The sequence below is a fragment of the Neofelis nebulosa genome, chromosome 18 (genome assembly GCF_028018385.1).
Source record: "Neofelis nebulosa isolate mNeoNeb1 chromosome 18, mNeoNeb1.pri, whole genome shotgun sequence".
NCBI lineage: Eukaryota > Metazoa > Chordata > Mammalia > Carnivora > Felidae > Neofelis > Neofelis nebulosa.
In genome coordinates, this window is record NC_080799.1 from 43,590,772 (window position 1) to 43,608,149 (window position 17,378).

The following is a 17,378-nucleotide window of genomic DNA, read 5'->3' on the forward strand; positions in this document are numbered from 1 at the left end:
CATGCTGACTGACGCCCACCCGGAGCACAGTGAACATGCAGCAAGGAAAAAGCTCATGTACTAGCTCAAAGAGAAGGCGGCAAGCGTTCCTGAACAATCTACAAGCCCACACACACACACTCTAGGACCCAAATCCACCTGGGCACACGGCAATGGGAAAACATGGTCGTAGCCCCCTCCGCAACTTCCAGAGGCCGCCACCCGTAAGCTCAGTGGCCACCAAACCAGAGAGCCACTCCCCAGATCCCACCTGTGACTCGGAGGCCTCGAGACTCTCACAGGAAGTGTCCGACGGCAGCCATTAGTGCCAACGCCCAGCGCCCCCAGGGAAGCCGCTTCCCTGCCCGTGGCCTTCAAGGGCTCACTGAAGCCCCCACAGGCTTCCCAGCCCCACTGTGCCACATTGCTAGCCGCCCCGGACCCTGTATGGGAATAGGCCTCTGCCCCTCCCCTTCCGTGTCACGGCCCCAGCTTTGCCTCCTGCCGCCAGAACTGCACCTACCCTGCCTGCAGGCTCGGCTTACTCCTGCCACTGGAACCTCTCACCTGCCCCTCCAAGTGCCCCCAACCGGGGCTCAGTGCACCCGAGTCTCCTTCTGAGGCACACCAGTCCCGCGATCCTGGCTATCTGCCTACCCGCCCCCACATCATACCACAACCATCGCCCAGAGGCAGGAAGGTCTCCTCGGTTCCGTGCTCAGCCCCGGGTGATGGCTGCGCACGGCGGATGCTCCCCGCTGTGACCTTGGGGTGAACCTACCAAGGTTGCCGCTACAGAGACAGGCACCATGCCTCGTGGGCAGCACCAACCACCGCTCGGTGTGCCCTGGCTCAGCTGAGGAACCAGCCACCCCACCTGCTTCAAGCACTGCAGCAGGACCCGGAAGAGCAGGGAGTAGGGCAGGGAGCCAAGCCGCACAGCGGGACCGGCAGGTGCTGGGCCGGATGGCCCGGTGGGAGGCGACAGGGGGCCGCTGGCCTTCTTCTCAGAGCCTCTCTCTGGCTCCCTGTGGAGACAAGTGGCAGGAGCCCTGAGGCCGAAGCCCCCACTCCATGGGGTCAGGACAGGTGCTGGCCCCCGGCCCCGCCCCACACTGTCGTCAGGACGGCTCTGGACACTCGCACAGACCCAGGGCCACCCCAGGGCAGACGGCGATGGACGCCACGGCCCGGAACTGGAGAAGCAGGGCTGACACGCACGTGGAGTCGCAGACGCAGTAGGGGCTGAACCTCACAGCCCCGTCCTTGCTGGGCAGGCCGAGGCGGTGCAGGGAGTCCGCCCTCAGCAGCAGCAGGAAGTCAAAGGCCTGCAGAGAGAAAGCAAGGTCCAACAAGGCAGGGACAACGCCGGGCCGTCCACTCGCACCCAGGCACCTCTCAGAAAGGGCCGTTCCCGCTAACAGCCAACGCGCCCCGACTCCACTGTGCACAAAGAGGCACCGGGGCCGAGACGCAGGCGTCCCTGCCTTCTCCCTCAGAGCCCGCGGAGGTGCGCCCTCCCCACGGCAGGGACAACACCGTGGCCTCATGCCAGGCACAGCGGGGCCCGCCCCAGCGACGGAGGGAAAGGGCATCTCACACGCCGGCTGGGCAGCACCACGCAGCCCAGGGTGCCAAAAAACCAGAACCCTGCTCAGGTGCTGTCACTTCCTCCAATGAACAACAGGTCACTTAAATGGGCTGCCCAAATGACAGGGGGCTGCCTGACACGTGGATGCTCTAGAAGGGACCAGCGTTTCTGTCCCAGAGGCCTCTGCTCAACGGTGCCCTCAGAGCAGTCAGTCCTGCCAGCTCGCTCAGCAGCAGCGACCCTCCACACCTGGCCCCGCCCCTGCGCCCTACAGCCCCGCCCAGTCCCACCCACACCCCGCCCCCAGAGACTCCACAGCCCCAGCAGAGACCACCCTGAAAGACAGTGCAGTCCCCTCTCTCTGCCCACACCTGAGGCCACGGGAGGGCTCAAACTTGCACACGCAGAGGCACACGCACTGCAGGCAAAGGGAGGGGCAGCAGCTACCGGGAAGGCTGCAGCCACAGCTGGTGCTAAGGATGGAACAGTCCGCCAAAGTCCCCTCCTGGGACCACCTGCCACCTCCCCGGAGTGAGGTCCCTGATGTCACCAGCAGGCCCCCAGGAAGGGACCGTGGGCAGCCCTGAGGAGCAGCTTGTTCCACTACGGCCACCGACAGCCGGCTGGCCCTCCTACCTGCAGCCGGATGCTACTGGCGATGGGCAGGGCATAGCCGTGCTTGTAGTGGAGCTGCAGGTGGCTGACGAGGGTCTCGTACACACGCACCGCGTGGCTGGCAGGCAAGGCGTACAGCTTGGTCTGCGGAGAGAGCACGCCGCTCACTCGGAAGGCAGCAGGCTGCAATGCAGCCGTGCGGCCAGCACCCTCGTGCCCAGGAACCAGGACAGGCCCTCCCCCAGTAACTGGGAGGGGTCTGCCATTCCCCGGAAGGCACAGACCCTTCAAGCCACTAATTCCAGTCCAGGGACTTCATCCCATGGACACTCCACATGTGCGTACTCTCAGTTATGGGGAAAAAAATCAGGAACAACGACACGTTCACGCCCTCAATGGGAACTCTCCTAATAAATCAGGAAAAACTGTCCAATGGCCCACCACTCGGCAACATGGGTGACGAGACCCCCGTGGGCTGGAAGCACGTTCTCTCTGCCACCAGGAAAGTGGACAGACCAGGCGTGAGGCGCCAGGGTGCTCGAGGAGGGTAAGGGGGCCCACTCACCGGCCACCGGGCTGTCATCCCACTGTAGCCCCCTTCCTGCCCCACCTCCCTGATAGGTGAGCCTGGGACAGGCCAGGTGAGACTTTGGTGTGGGGGGCTTCGGGGTGGCATGGGCCGCCCAGGGGCAGCAGGGACCCCGCTGTGGTCCGTGGTACTCTTGAAGAGAACAGTGAGAGCTTAAAACACCTGTCACTGCTATTCTTTTTAAAGACAACTCATTAACAAAACAAGGTGGGGGGAGGGAGGGAGCCGGACACAACGCTGACAACACAGGGGCAGGTCCAGAGAGGACAGAAGAGGATGGGACGGCTGCCTGCCTGTTCTGCAGGAAAGAGAAACAATCTAACTCTCTGCTGTGTGTACACTGTTTAAGTGAATGCATAAATGACTTATTAAGTTGTTTTTTACCGTTTATTCTTAAGAGAGAGAAAAACACAGAGGATAAGCGGGGAAGGGGCCGAGTAAGAGACGGACACAGAATCCAAAGCAGGCTCCAGGCTCTGAGCTGTCAGCACAGAGCCTGACATGGGGCACAAAGTCACAAGCCATGAGATCAAGACCTGAGCCGAAGTCGGACGCTTAACCGATGGAGCCGCCCAAGCGCCCCATGGATGACTTTTTAATTACATAAAAAAAAAAAAAAAAAAAAAGGGGCGCCTGGGTGGCTCAGTCGGTTAAGCGTCCGACTTCGGCTCAGGTCACGATCTCGCGGTCCGTGAGTTCGAGCCCCGCGTCGGGCTCTGGGCAGATGGCTCAGAGCCTGGAGCCTGTTTCCGATTCTGTGTCTCCCTCTCTCTCTGCCCCTCCCCCGTTCATGCTCTGTCTCTGTCCCAAAAATAAAAACGTTAAAAAAAAAAAAAAAAAAAAAAAAAACGGCCTGGCCCCAGACTTTGCCACAACTAGGAAACAGCTTGGCTCTGTGGCCCCACCCTCAGGTCTCCAGGGCTGGGGTCCCAGGTGAGGGTAACAGATGGCCTCTCTCACGTCTCTGCGGCAGGGACCTGGGGGCGCTCAGGCCACAGGCCCCTCAGCCCAGCATGCTCCCTCACACGTCACGGCGGTCAAGAGAGCTGGGCCCCCATGAAGAGGCACCGGGGATGGGCTGCCCGGCTTTCCTCCCCCAGTTCACGCTCGCACACCAGAGCGTCCTCACGGGTAAGCGCTATGGGAAACTGCCACGCCCTCGAACATCTCACGAACTGCAAGTTTCCGAGGCAACTGACTCGAACACTCTGCTTCACGGAATACTGACACCGGCAAGTAACCTCAACACACACTGTGGTGCTTTGAGACGGACGGCAGAGCCCAGGCGGAGGTTGTCTGGGGCGTGAAGGGGGGAGGCCACGGCCCCAGCGACCCTCAGGGACACGGGGGGACAGCCACGCCACAGGAGGGCGAGGACATGCTGCTACAACTGAGGGAAAGAGTACGTGCCGACCCTCTAACTGGCAACCAACTCCTGTTCATGGCGTGCAAAGTGCTCTCGCGATTCAAAGAAAAGACAAAGACCCAGCTAAACAGCGAGCAGAAGATGTGCACACGCTCGTGCCCAAAGTGACACCAGTGACCGATCGGCACATGAAAGGCCGCTCGTCACAGGCATCAGGGGAAAGCAGGTCAAGCCACAACAAGGCAGCACTTCCCTGGCACCCGCAGGGCTACACTCAAGAAAAGCAGAAGAGGAGTGCCGGGGAGGATGTGGAGGAAGTGGAACCTCACACCCGCTCCCGGGAAGGTCTAACGGAGCGAGCCCAGAGGAAGGCAGGCTGGCGGCTCCTCAAATGAAGCACAGAGTTACCGTCTGACCCAGGATTCCTCTGCTAGGTGGGAGCCCCAGAGAGGCGAAAACCTATGTCCACACAGCAACTCGTACAAGAGTGTTCACAGCAGGGTGATTCACGAGACTCAAAAGGTGGAAAGAACCCGTGTCTATCGAGCGACAAAGACGACGCAGGCAAGGCACACCGGCACGTGACTACGAGCCGTGGACGTGAGAGGAGGAGGCACGGACGCCTGCCGCCACGGGGAGGAGCCACAGGAGCTCGTGGTGTGGGATTCCATTTCTGCGAAATGTCCAGAACAGGCAGACCCACAGGACAGAAAGCGAACCAGAGGCTGCCAGGGGCAGGGGTGCTGAGGGGAGGTGGGGGGTGGCTAACGGGTGCGGAGTTCCTTCTGGGGAACGAGGATGTTCTAAAACCGTAGTGATGCCCACACAACTCTGAAGATACTGAAAAAGCCACCAAACCTCACACTTTAAGTGGATGAGTTACGTGGCTTATGACTTACATCTCAACAAAGCTGTTCAAAGAACCCCAGCGCCCACGGGGCCAGCGTCGATGGCGGGCCTGCGGTGAGAGCTGAGGGGACAGTCCTGGCACTGACTCAGGGGCATCTCCATACAGACTGCTCTGGCCGACCCTGTCCACCCCTCCCCGCAGCTCTCGGGAGCCCCGCACCCCACGACCAGAGGGGTCTGGGCCACTGCCAGTTTGCCCTCTGCGGCCCCCAGGGGGTGCCCGGGGTCCCAGGAGACGCATCCCGACAGGCAGCTGGCCGCCGCAACCTCCCAGAAGAGCAGAGGCCCACCTGAAGGATCACCAGAAGCCCCAAGACGGCAGTCTTCACATCCTCTAAGGAGGCTGAATATGCCACCACATCTCTTTCCTCCAGCTCAGGGGGTGCGGAAAGGGAGCGGGCCATCACCTTTAGAGAGAACACATGTGCTCACCTTCGTGGTTCAGGCCGCTCTCTGGCAGCAACCATCAGACCTGATACTTTCTCCTGTTTCTCAAAAGCTGCATTTCACACACCTGAAGGACCGACCGTTCAGAAACTGCAACGTATTTCAGCATTAAAAGAAAAACACGCTGGCTGTGCAGCAGTACTGGGCCGAAGCCTGCTTCCAGGCCGCCCCCCCAGGAGCCCCAGCTGCAGGCCCGGCCGGGTCTCCAGCGCTGCCCATCCCTGCCGTGGGAGGAGCCCTGCCTGCAAGGCGCACCGATCGCCCTGCGGAGAATAGGGGCAGAGAGCCCAGAGTCCAGTGCCGCCTGCAGGGCTCTGCCACAAAGAGGGGTCTCTCTGGCGGCCCAGGTACCCGCCGGAGGGGCTCTCACCTTCTCCACAATGTCCAGCAGGCTGTTGAAGTGGTGGGTGTGACAGCCTTCGGCCAGGTCTACCAGCAACTGGGTGGCCAGTTTCCGGACTTGGGGGTCTTTGTCCTCCGGGATGTGGGAGAGCTGAGAGATGACCACTGAGCTGATCAGCTCCTCCTGTGGCGGCACAAGTGGGCACACGTGGGCACTCTGCTGCGGCAGAGGCGTGGCAGCATCTGAGGGATGCTCTGCGTGGCCGGGCCCAGGCCCAGGTGAGATGCAGCAGTGAGCGTCCTGGCTACTCCTGACATTCACCGTCACGGTTCAGAACACTCCTAGGCGGAGGGCCCCCTGCGTGCGAGCACTGGGGTAGGAAGACCTCGTTCCTGACATCACAGAGTCCGCAATAACCGGCCACAAGAGCTTTCACGGCCACAGGTACAAAGCACCACAGCAACAGAGAGCAGGACAAGACCGACCCTGACATGAGGGAGCAGAGAACCCAGAGGGCCTTCCTGGAAGAGGCAGCACTGAACTGGGTTCCAAGGGACAAAGATGCAGACAAAGGGAAAGCTAAGAGGGTAGCAGAGGGCGGACAGGTGCTGGGAACACGGGCAATGGCAGGAAGGCTGGCTAAGGGAGAGGGGCAAAGCCTGAAGCGCACCTCCTGGAGGAAAGGGGACACAGGCAGGGGAACAAGGGCAGGGGCACACGGATGTCTCTGAAGGACAGATGGACTCTGGCCACAGACCAAGTACATGATGGGCCGGAGGGAAAAAACTGGCAGTGGAGACACAGGCAGGGCCTGGAACCACCGAGGTCAAGCTGGGATTAGAGAGGGTGACACCGAAGCAAAAAGAAAACGTCCTCACGCAAGACTGTGTCCAGAATCTTTGTGTTTTAGGTGACTACTGGGGCGAGATCCCTGCGGGCGGGAATGGAGTCAGGGCCCCTCACTGGTCTCTAGGCTCAGCACAGGCCAGGCAGGGGGCTCCGGACAACAGAAGGACGCAAGAAGGGGCAAATGCAGACTTAAGAAAACCTGCTACACAGTCCAGGGCACACCCAGGAGACTCGCAGTGCCCGCACAGCTCACAAACGCACCTCGAGCCCACTGATCCCGGTGTCCCACCCCCCACCAGGACTCGTACCTCATAGAACTGCCTGTTGATGAGCAGCACAAAGGACAGGACGTCGAGCACCTTGATGCGCACAGCACTGCGGGATTCATTCCTAGGGGCAGGACACGGCTGCTAGAGGCGGTGGTGGGCAGGGGCAGGGGAGCACAGCTGCTAGACGTGGGTGGGGCGGGGGAGCAGGCTGCTAGAGGTGGGTGGGGCGGGGGAGCAGGCTGCTAGAGGTGGGTGGGGCGGGGGAGCAGGCTGCTAGAGGTGGGTGGGGCGGGGGAGCAGGCTGCTAGAGGTGGGTGGGGCGGGGGAGCAGGCTGCTAGAGGCGGGTGGGGCGAGGGAGCACGGCTGCTAGAGGTAGGTTGGGGGGAACACGGCTGCTAGAGGTGGGGCAGGGGGGGCACGGCTGCCAGCCTCAGCCTCCACCAGGCTCTAGCTCACCTGCAGCCTGAGTCTGAGGGCTGCCCCTGGGCCCCAGCCCCCAGAACCACGCACCTCTGCAGCAGGGTAGACCCTGCACAGGGCCCAGCTTCTCGACATTCAGACCCAACACCGGGCAAAGGGGCAGAGAGCTCAGCCCTTGGAGAGAGTGTCTTTTTACACAACCACTCGACAGGAAGAAATTAAGTGCAGGGGCCTCAGGGGACTCTGTCCTACTGGAAAACAAACCTTTTCCTGCACAGGGAGAACTAGTCCTTTCAAGATTGAGAAAGGAGGGCGCCTGGGTGGTTCAGCCAGTTAAACGTCAGACTCTTGACTTCAGCTCAGGTCACAACCTCACGGTTTGTGAGCTGGAGCCCTGTATCGGGCTTTGCACTGACAGCATGGAGCCAGTGTGGGGTTCTGTCTCTCTCTTTCTCTCTCTCTGCCCCTCCGCTTACACTCGCGCACATGCATGCTCTCTCTCGTAAACGTTAAGAGATGAAAAAAAGCAAAAAGGGAAAAGGGAAAGCCCGGACTCCCTATGTGCCAGACTGGGCCCAGAGCACAGACACAGGCCTCCAAAGGCTCCCTACCGGAAGAATCTCTCCATCAGTAACTGCAGGTTGTGAATCCAGCCGTCCTTTGCCGGATGGATGGACTGAGCCCTGTAGGTTATTAAGTTTAGGAGGGAGGACTCCTGTCAAAATAAGAAACACCTGGCATTAAGGAGCCGCTCTGCCCTCGAGGAGGGTTTCCTACACGCAGGCGGGCACGGGCACACACACACACACACAAATACACATACGGCCCGTGCTGCTGGCCTGGGGGGGGCATATCTCCTCAGTGACGCCAGCCACTTGGAGGCCCAAGGTGGGAAGTCTACACGGCAAAGGCTCTAATGGCAGCAGTGAAAATTCATTTAAAAACCCACATCAAAGCCTTGGCATCAGGCTGTACGTTTCTGGTGCCAACACAAAGCCTGTGGCCCGGGGGCAGACGCACCAAGCAGCAGGTGTCCTTCCTCCAGACAGGCGGGAGGAAGCTGATGGTTAGGCTAGCACCGACTCTAACAGACCCACGCTCGCTCGGCTTGCTGATGCCCCAGCAAACTTCCCTGCTGGAGCACGGACCCCAGAAAAGCAGGAGCCTGCTAGCCTTTTATCTCAAACTCAAGGAAACTGGTTTCAGACCCGCGGGGCCATGGCCCCCAGAGCTGAGGGGTCCCACTTCTCCCCCAGAAGCCTGACCTAAACCAGCCTCCTGCCCAAGCACCAAGGCCCCGCCCAGTTGAGGGAGAAGAGGTCTCACCGGCCTCTGGTCTGCACATCTCTCAACGAGCTCGAAGTATCTCTCGTGCGAGCCGTGGAACTCATTCTGGTCACACAGCTCCTCCACTGTGGTCAGCAGGTCATGGACGATGGCTCTGAGCTCCGGGCTGTCCAGGCTCTGAAACACCAAAGTGCAGTCACACAGAAGTGACTTCCGCTCCACGGGTCTGGCCCAGCAGCCAAGCCCTGAGGGACGAGAGTCCGGTCGCTGCCGAGCTCCAGTCCTCCGCCCGCCGGCACACCACCCACCCTAGTCCCCCAGGAGACCCAGCCCTAAGGCCGCACCAGACACAGCCTCGTCTCTTCTGCGGCTCCCATGCCGCCAGCATCGCCCCTTCCTGATGTGGCCAACGCTTCCTCCAAAGCTACGCTAAAGTCACGGGCGGCGTGCTGAATGCTCTGGGGAGCCACTTACGGGCCATGAAGGGAATCTGCTGTGTTACTGTCTGGATCAACACCAGCCTGCCCCCTTGCTCGCCCGCATATTCCTGCTCCAAACCATGGAGCGGCTTTGGCAAAGCCAGCCATCCTCAGTGGGCGGCCAGATGACACCACTGAGAACCATCAGCGTGGCCTCAGCAGACTTGGGGGGAGGGGAGCAAAACGCACAGGGGGCCGTCCCCCGGTGAGGTGAGCCTGCCGCACGCGAGGATCCACAGCCAGCTGGGAAGGGCCCTGTGGCCGGCCAGCGCCCGGTCGCGGGCTGCCCTGGGCCGCCGGCCATCCCGCCGCCTCACCTGGAGCTGCTGCAGCAGACGTTCGATGATGTTCAGCAGGATATCCCACGTCACAGCCTGGAGCTCCCTCCGGTACTTCTTGATGAGTCTGGTGATAGACAGGACGATTTCATAGGACACCACCTCGTTCGGACAGGTCATGGCCTGGAATGAGAGACCTGGCGGTCAGCCTCTGCCTGCTCACGCATAGGGAGCCCCCCTTCACACGGCCCTCCAAACCTAGCTTAAGAGGCTTTAGGGGGACTCGGTCCCCGCGCTTCTGTCACGGCCACAGAAAGAGGATCTTAGGAGGCTGCAAGCATTTTCTACACCGGCTCCAAAGGGCTGGACTCAGCCAGACCATTAAGTACAAATTCTGGGCCACTGGCTCACCAGCCTAGCAGAATGTGAAAGCCACCCTGGGACAGGCACCGTGCAGGGACCGCACCTTCCACGCCGCGGGAGGCAGAGGCACGGCGGGAAGAGCAGCTCGGGAGATGGAGCGTGAGCCTGGACACGACGCGGCGGCTAGGAGGATGGTGTGACGGTCCCAGCTCACCAGGGGCCGTGACGGCTGTGTGACAACGTGCATGGCAAGCGCTCTGAACACTGTCAGCACCGTGGCAGCGAGCTACTTCGCTGGCCTTGTGCTACAGCAAGAGTGAGATTAGCGCCTGACGAGATAGAACCACCAACCAGGGGGAATCTTACTCGGTTCTGACGCTAATTTACAGAAGATAAAGCTCGTAAGATACGACGTTTGCTTGAAGATAAAACCTTCCAATGATCCTAAATCTCGTCCCCAAGCTGCAAACGGCACCTCAGCCCCTGCAGTAGGACCCACCTCGAATGGGCCTGTGCCCGGCCGGTGACTGTGGAGTCCCCGACCCTGCTCCCTGCGCACAGAGACCACCGTACCTCGTAAAACGACGGCAGCACGGATGTCGGGGAGTTCTTGAGCGAGTAGAGTCGGTGCGCGCCCCAGAGAGCCATGCCCACAAAGAACACGGCCCCTCTCAGCAGCGGGGCGTCTTCCATGTAGGCTCTGAAAGCGTTCCGCAGGGAGAGCAGAGGTCAGCAGAGCCCAGGCGGCCTCCCCGAGGCCCCTGCTCTCACGGGCCAGAAGCAAAGCTGGCAAAGAGGTGGCGGGCAGGGAACACAGGCCAGTAGCAACAACCAGATTCAACGTCCTAAGCGATGCATTCGCCCCACACTTGCCAGACACCAGGGCACGAAGGTGAGAGAAAAGTCCCCAGCCTCCGGCTGCCGAAGTGTAAGAGGCACACGTGCGAACCAGAGAACCACAGAAGGAAATGCCAAGTTTCTAGCTCAAATGACAGCTAAGAGAGGAAGCCACAGGATAGAACAAAACCGGCTCAGGGGCGCCTGGGTGGCTCAGCCGGTTAAGCATCCGACATCAGCTCAGGTCATGATCTCGCAGTCCATGAGTTTGAGCCCCGCATCGGGCTCTGTGCTGACAGCTCAGTGCTGGAGCCTGCTTCAGATTCTGTGTCTATCTACTACTCCTCCACTCACTCTGTCTCTGTCTCTCAAAAATGAATAAATGTTGAAAAAAATTAAAAAAAAAAAAAAAAAAAAAGAACAAAACTGGCTCAGGCGGTCAGGAAACCAAGGACCATGCTACATGAAAACACATGCAGAAGCTCGGCCAAGGTCACGCCAGCAAGAGGCGGCGGCATGTGCAGAGGCCTCGGCCGGCTGGGAGAAGATCAAGGACAGGTGAGAGGCCCACGGGCTGAGGCAAGGCGGGCCACCCAGGCCCTACCCTTGACGGGGGGTTTCGTTCTTATCCCCAGAGCAGTGGGAGCCACCCTGGCTCCGAGCAAATGGTGCCACAGTCCCATGGTGCTGGGAAAAGGGCATGGAGTTGCTGTGCGAGGGAAGGGACTCCAAGAGGTCATGAGAGGGTACAGGAGGCCAGTGGGGAGAGTGGGGGGCAGAGGGGCAGAGGCCCTAGATGGGGAGAGACCTGTGACAGCCTGACTGTGGGAGGTGAGGGCAAGGGCCTTGTACCAGGATCAGCAGTGAGGCAGCCTCCCCAGAGGAGGCCCGAAGTGGGGGTGGTAGATACGGGTTCAGTTCTGGATGCTCTGACTTTCCAGCAGAAGAGAGGACAGGGACCAGGCACGGGAGACATAAGCTCTGGCTTTAGTGCAAGCTTCTGGAGCAGGCACCAGAGGGACAGGGAAGCTCCCTATGAGCCTCTGCTAGGCAGGACCCAGCACAGCCAGCCTGCCCAAGGCGGCTCTGTGGCCGCGGACCAAGCCGCCTTGCCCTCACCGGTCCCCCCAGGGCCCTGCCCACACTCGCCTGTCCTCCATGATGCGGCACATGTTGTAGATGGCACTGTGACCCAGGTGGGTGCCCAGAAGATTACGCATCAGCTGGGAAACACAGCACACCATCATTAGAGACTGGCAGATAGGAGCCCCGGGCCCCGTGGGCCAGCCTCACGCAGCCACTGTTCTGGAGCCCTCCAGGTCCGGCTGGCCCTCCACCATCGCCTCCCAGAGGAAGCAGCTTCCAAAATGCCCCCAAAACCCTGACCTCAGCTCGACCGCCTAGGAAAATGCTACTGGATTCCCCTCCCCAGGGCACGGTCTGGCCACCTGAGACTCAGATGGCCATTCACCGAAGAGATGGGCCTTGTCCTATCCATCCAGGAAAGAAATGTCCAGAACAACAGCTAAGACCCCCACCTTCCAGCAAGGCTCACAGAGCTCCTTGACGTTGACGGTACGACAGAGAGTGACAATGAACAGGGGCAGGCTCTCAGCCGGCAGACAGTTGTAGCAGACGACGGCGTCCAGCACCTGCAGAGAGACCTGATGGGGTGGAGAGAGGGGTCACGTTGGCCCTGCCCCACCGCTCACCTGCAGGGGGGACACCCTCGGCCTCCTTCCCGCCTTCGTCTAGTCAGTGACTATCACACCTCCCCACTGCCAAAGCGGCCTTCTTAGAACAAGAGTGACGAGTGTCACCCGTCACTGTGGGTCATCCCACCCTCAACCATGACCCCCACGGCGGAGATCATCCAACCAATCGTGCTTCCTACTATAGCCAGCCCAGGGCCACACGACCAGCAAGGGGCAGTGCAGGCCTTGATCCCAGAGCTTATGCTGTCACGCACTATGCCAGCTGGCCTGCCCGGAAGGAGAGGGAGAGGAACCGTCCCTGGGAGGACCAGCTACTGACCTCTATGTCCACGGAGGACACAGTCTGGACACACAGCAGGCAGATCATGCTGTTGGAAGAAATGCCAAGTCAGTGGAGGGACGTTTCCCAGAAGCTGCGTGGCTCTGACTCACTTTCTGGTGACTCTACAAGTCCCCCTTGTAGGAAGGACTCATCCCCCTTAGGGCTCCGCTCACCCACTGACAGGTGCCCGCTCTGTGCCAGCCACTGCTCAGGGCTGGGCACACAGACCAACAAGACCCCACCCGTGCCCTCACGAATTTCATAGAGTGTTTCGAAAGAAATGATGCCAAAACTTATAGTCAAGAAACATCGGGCAACGTTACTCGTCTGTAAAAGAGAAAATGCTATCGTTTTATCAACTGAGGTAGAAGGTGGCTGTGGCTGCTCCAACCTCTCCCCTCGTTTGCTGACTTCAACAGCTTTATTCCCAACACAGAGTAAAATAAAAGGCCGAGGCGGCAGGACTGCGGTCGGAGGAACGTTATTGGAGCTGTTCTTACTGGACCATTGATGCGATGTATTCATCCAGGTAACAGCTGTTGAATTTGACCAAGTTCACAAGCACCAGAAGGAACTCTGAGGACAGGCCGATGTCCATCCACTGCAGCACAAACCCAGCTGGGGGGAAGGGGAGGACAATATACTGCCCACTCCCCCCCTCCTCCCCGGGAAGACACCCCAGTCCCTCTCACTGCAGCCAACCGCAGCCCTGGCCCCCGTGCGACAAGACGCCGTGCACGGAGCCGACAGAGGCTCGCTGGAGCCCAACAGGTCAGCATGTCATAGACCTGGGAATTTACCAGCCCCCACGATGCACTGAGGGCATCTAGGCTAAGAGGCAGCAGCAGAGTTTGTGCATTTGATGCTCAGAGCCCAGGATGTGGGGCTTGTGAGCATCACCAAGCACGCATCCAGGAGGCCAATTCCTGGCCCCCTACCCCTCCCCGAGTGCCTCTCAACAGAGACAAAAAGCCACTCTTGACTACTGGCCAAATAACCTCAGAAAACCTGAGGACAGGCTTCAAGTCAGCGCCTGTCCTGGGGACCAACTGACAGCTGAGGCCCATCTCTGGCCCCAAGTCAGACTGACTTGTCCTTCCTCTTCTCTCCACAGCAGTGATGAGAAACCTCAAGTCCCAGAGAAACGTCACCACATCAGGACAAGAGAGGAAGGCCAGCCAAGGAGAGGGCTAGGAGGTCAGGCCCGGAGCAGAGGACCAGGAAGAAGACATGGCGAGATGGCCCCAGCGCCCCAGAAACCCCAGAAATTAGGGCACTCTAATAAAACAGACTGATGCTGGGTCAGCAGCACACTCTCCCTACAAAACACTCAGACCACCTGCTGCCCCGCTAAAAGGCCTCACTCTCCAGGGATTCTGAGCCAGCGGGGCTGGAGTGAAGCCCAGGACTGTGCATCTCTAACAGGCTCCCCGGGAGATGGGCAGCTGATCTAGGTTGCACACAGGTGAGCGGAACCTCGCGGTACCGCGCCCTCTGCAGGCCATCCCTGTAAACTGCAGCACTCGCTCTCGGCCTCAGCAGCCTCGCGGCAACCCGGATCAAATTTGATCCCCAATGCCAGAGAAACCTCACACCCGACACGGCACCCACCCAGTTCTTCTTCCAAATATGTGATGTGTCTCCCATTGTCTGTGAGGGCCTTGAAAACTTCCAGTCTTTCGTGGAGATCTTCATTAGAGGGGTAATCCTTGATGACCTTAAAGAAGAGGGCCCTGAGAACGCCCAAGCGGTCCCCCTGAAGGTAAAACCACAAGGTCAGCAGTCCTGCCAGGACCCCCCAGCTGGGGTTCCCGAGCAGCTATGGGCCATGCAGGAAGTACACTGGGCTCCAGGACTCCTGACCCTGGGACCCTTTCTCCTTCCCACAGAAAGGACTGTAGGGGGCACACTGGGCACATCGGAGCAGCTCCAGATAGGTGTGCGTATAGAGCACCTACTGTGTGCGAGCTCCGGGCACGGTGGTGGCACACAGCAGGGGACAATACAGTTCTGGCCCTCATGGGGCTCGTGGCTGGGAAGAGACACGTCTGTGCCCCCACGATGACAAATACAGTGTAACCGCACTGGGAGGCGACAGGCGTCTGCAAGCAGCTGGAGGACCAGAGGAAAACTCCAAGAGGGAAGGGTGCCTTCCAGACAGGAATGGTGAGGCCGCCCGCAGTTCTAAGGAAGGCTGACGGCAGCCGGGCCGGGGCAGGGGGATGGGGGCAGCCAGAGCACATAACTACCGTTCCCTCGTGGCAGGCACGCCCCTGACAACTTACACGAAACGCCTCACTTACACCCCAAAACGCTCCTGAGAAGGAAGGAACGAGCACCCCCATTTGCAGGAGAGCCAGGGGGTATGCGCACTCAGGCGGTCCTGCTGCGGAGCCCCTGGGAAGCAGACCCCCGCCCCCTCCCGCCCGCACCCTCATCAAAGGTGAGAGTCCACGCACGGCACAGCAGGGGCCACCAGCGGGCCGCCCCACGACACCCACCCCCCCACCCGTCCCAGCTCCGCTGGCGCACACACCCGCCGTTACCTGCCCCTGCACGATGGCCTTCAGCAGAGCCAGCACCGCATGCCGGGCCTCCGGTGGCCGCTCTGGCTGCAGCATGTCCTCGACGGCCTTCCAGAGAGCTTCCACTGCATGCTGCCACCAGCAGGGAGGGGACAGCAATTAGGGTGTGCTGGCCCCTCAACTCAAGGGACAGTACCACGAGCAAAGCACGGAGCGGAACAGTCCTTTGGACGTAGAACCCACTCCTCTCAAGCCCATGCCTCGTGTACCGGGCACAGCCCCCATGACCCTGAACCTGACACAGTTGTAGCTCCAAGCTATTTAACCCCACAGGTCCCGGCCACAGCCTGTGGGGAGGGAGGAGAGCAGCAGGCTAGGGGAGTCGTCCCAGTTGCCCCAGAGATCAGCCAGGAACCCCCTTTCGAGCTTGCCGAAGGAGTCTCAGAACCAGGCGGTCCCAAGTCTGCAGCCTAAGGCAGAAACCCCACTTCCCTGGCTTCCCTGTGTACACACACCAGCTGAGGGCCGCCCTGAACCACACCATGGCCAAGACCTCCGTGTGGGCTTCTGGAATCTGCCTCCTCTCACTAAGCCCCACTCAGCGCACGGAGAGGGATCCTATTCCCCACAGCTACCCAGGGTCAGTCTCTCACACGTCACCTTCTCTTCTCCACGTTAACCCTTCGACCAGGGTTTCCTGACCACTCACCCTTTCCTGGGCTCACTTCTCTCAGGAGGGGACTAAAGCGTCTCTTAGATGTTGTCTCATCGACATCCTGACTACTTCAGCATACTCTGGAACTTTCTCCTCCTTTATCCCATGCTCAACACTCCTAGTGATGCAACCTAAGCCACAACAACAGGCAGACACCGAGCCTGTGGACTCTGCCAGCCTCTTGGGCTTATCTGTCTACTCAGGCGATTGCAGCCGGGCCACTGCCTGCCCACACCCACAATTTCCCAACACAGATGCCTACTGTCACATTTATTCCGGCTGACGAGTAGCCCGCAAGTTTTAGACGACCTGCCGTGGACATCTTGGTTGCTCTCCCCTCCCCCTTAGCAAATGCCAATCTGCTAAGTCCAAGTCTCCCCCCAAGTCGCTCATGCAAACTCGGGACAAGGCTGCAGCAGAGCTCTTGAGGTGCTCTCCTGACGGCTGCCCACTCTGTCCTCGGGATGCCCGGAGAGAGCCCGCAAACATCTGCCCGAAACAAGCAGACACCTCTCCCCAGAACACACCAGGACTGCTAAGCCTTGACTCACGCTCTTTGCTGACGTTCCTTTACTTCCCTGCCCCAAGCACGTGTTTTCAGTCGCCGTAAACCCTCTCTTGGAACTGCTGAAAACGTCTCAGTCCCTCCACGTGTGACTGACCCCTAAGAGTTATACTCCACGCGTTTCCAGAAGATTCCCCATCACTAAGATGCAGGTTAAGCTTAGCAGTTAGCGGCCAACCCCGTTCCCAGAAAGAGCCGAACAAGCCCTCCCAACAGCTCCCCGCCATTCAGCAGCCAACTGAGGCAGACCTTACCTCTTCAAACTTCTTCGTTTTTGCAACTTCACAGATCTGCCCTATCACCCGGATGCGATTGTTGAGGCCACATTCAACGCTCAGCTCCTGGAGAGACACGAAAGAAGGCAAAGGGGCCGGTGCTCAGGCAACAGGTCTCCACAACCGCCAATCACAGACCACGCCGAGAGCTGTACCGCATCTCCCACACTGGAGATTTGCTGCGGGTCCTTCTGGAATCAGGAATCGCCGGAGTTTACTGCTCCGTCTCAGTGGAGTGACCACAGACCACTCGTCTTTTTCAAGGCTGCATTTCTTTGCGTTGAGATGAAATTTACATAACAAAATCAGCCGTTTGAGGAATTTAAAACTGTACAATTCAGTTTTTAGTACATTCACGCTGCCCGCAACCACCTCCACTAATTCCAGAACTTTCTCATCACCTCAAACCTGGGAGCAGTCATGGCGCGTCCCCCGGGCCCCAACAAACTTTCTGTCTCTAAGGGTTTACCTGTTCTGCCCACTTCACAGACATGGAATCACACGCTACGTGGGGGCCTCTGTGCCGGGCTTCTCTCACTCGGCATGTTTTCAGTGTTCACTCACGTTATGGCAGGGGTCAATGCCTCATTCCCTTTACGTTTTGTTTACAGGTTCACCAGCCGATGAACGTTTTGGCTG

At 59.6% G+C, this 17,378-nt stretch overlaps 1 protein-coding gene across 17 annotated transcripts in view; it reads right to left on the bottom strand.

Moving 5' to 3' along the window:
• TSC2 (TSC complex subunit 2) overlaps positions 1–17,378 on the bottom strand; it is a 35,192-nt gene that overhangs the window by 16,627 nt on the left and 1,187 nt on the right. For all 17 annotated transcript variants that reach the window (XR_009256436.1, XM_058710076.1, XM_058710074.1 and 14 more), the window contains exons 3-19: positions 16,719–16,805; positions 15,206–15,316; positions 14,271–14,415; positions 13,160–13,277; positions 12,657–12,705; positions 12,161–12,286; positions 11,772–11,845; positions 10,359–10,485; positions 9,462–9,605; positions 8,705–8,842; positions 7,990–8,093; positions 6,997–7,078; positions 5,867–6,022; positions 5,340–5,456; positions 2,207–2,329; positions 1,201–1,307; positions 857–1,007 (exon numbers count right to left, since the gene is read on the bottom strand). Coding sequence is in view for 16 of the 17 variants with exons in the window: in XM_058710076.1 (XP_058566059.1) it covers positions 857–1,007; positions 1,201–1,307; positions 2,207–2,329; positions 5,340–5,456; positions 5,867–6,022; positions 6,997–7,078; positions 7,990–8,093; positions 8,705–8,842; positions 9,462–9,605; positions 10,359–10,485; positions 11,772–11,845; positions 12,161–12,286; positions 12,657–12,705; positions 13,160–13,277; positions 14,271–14,415; positions 15,206–15,316; positions 16,719–16,805 (1,959 nt within the window). In the remaining variant the exon portion in view is untranslated. The remainder of the gene's footprint in view (positions 1–856; positions 1,008–1,200; positions 1,308–2,206; positions 2,330–5,339; positions 5,457–5,866; positions 6,023–6,996; positions 7,079–7,989; positions 8,094–8,704; positions 8,843–9,461; positions 9,606–10,358; positions 10,486–11,771; positions 11,846–12,160; positions 12,287–12,656; positions 12,706–13,159; positions 13,278–14,270; positions 14,416–15,205; positions 15,317–16,718; positions 16,806–17,378) is intronic.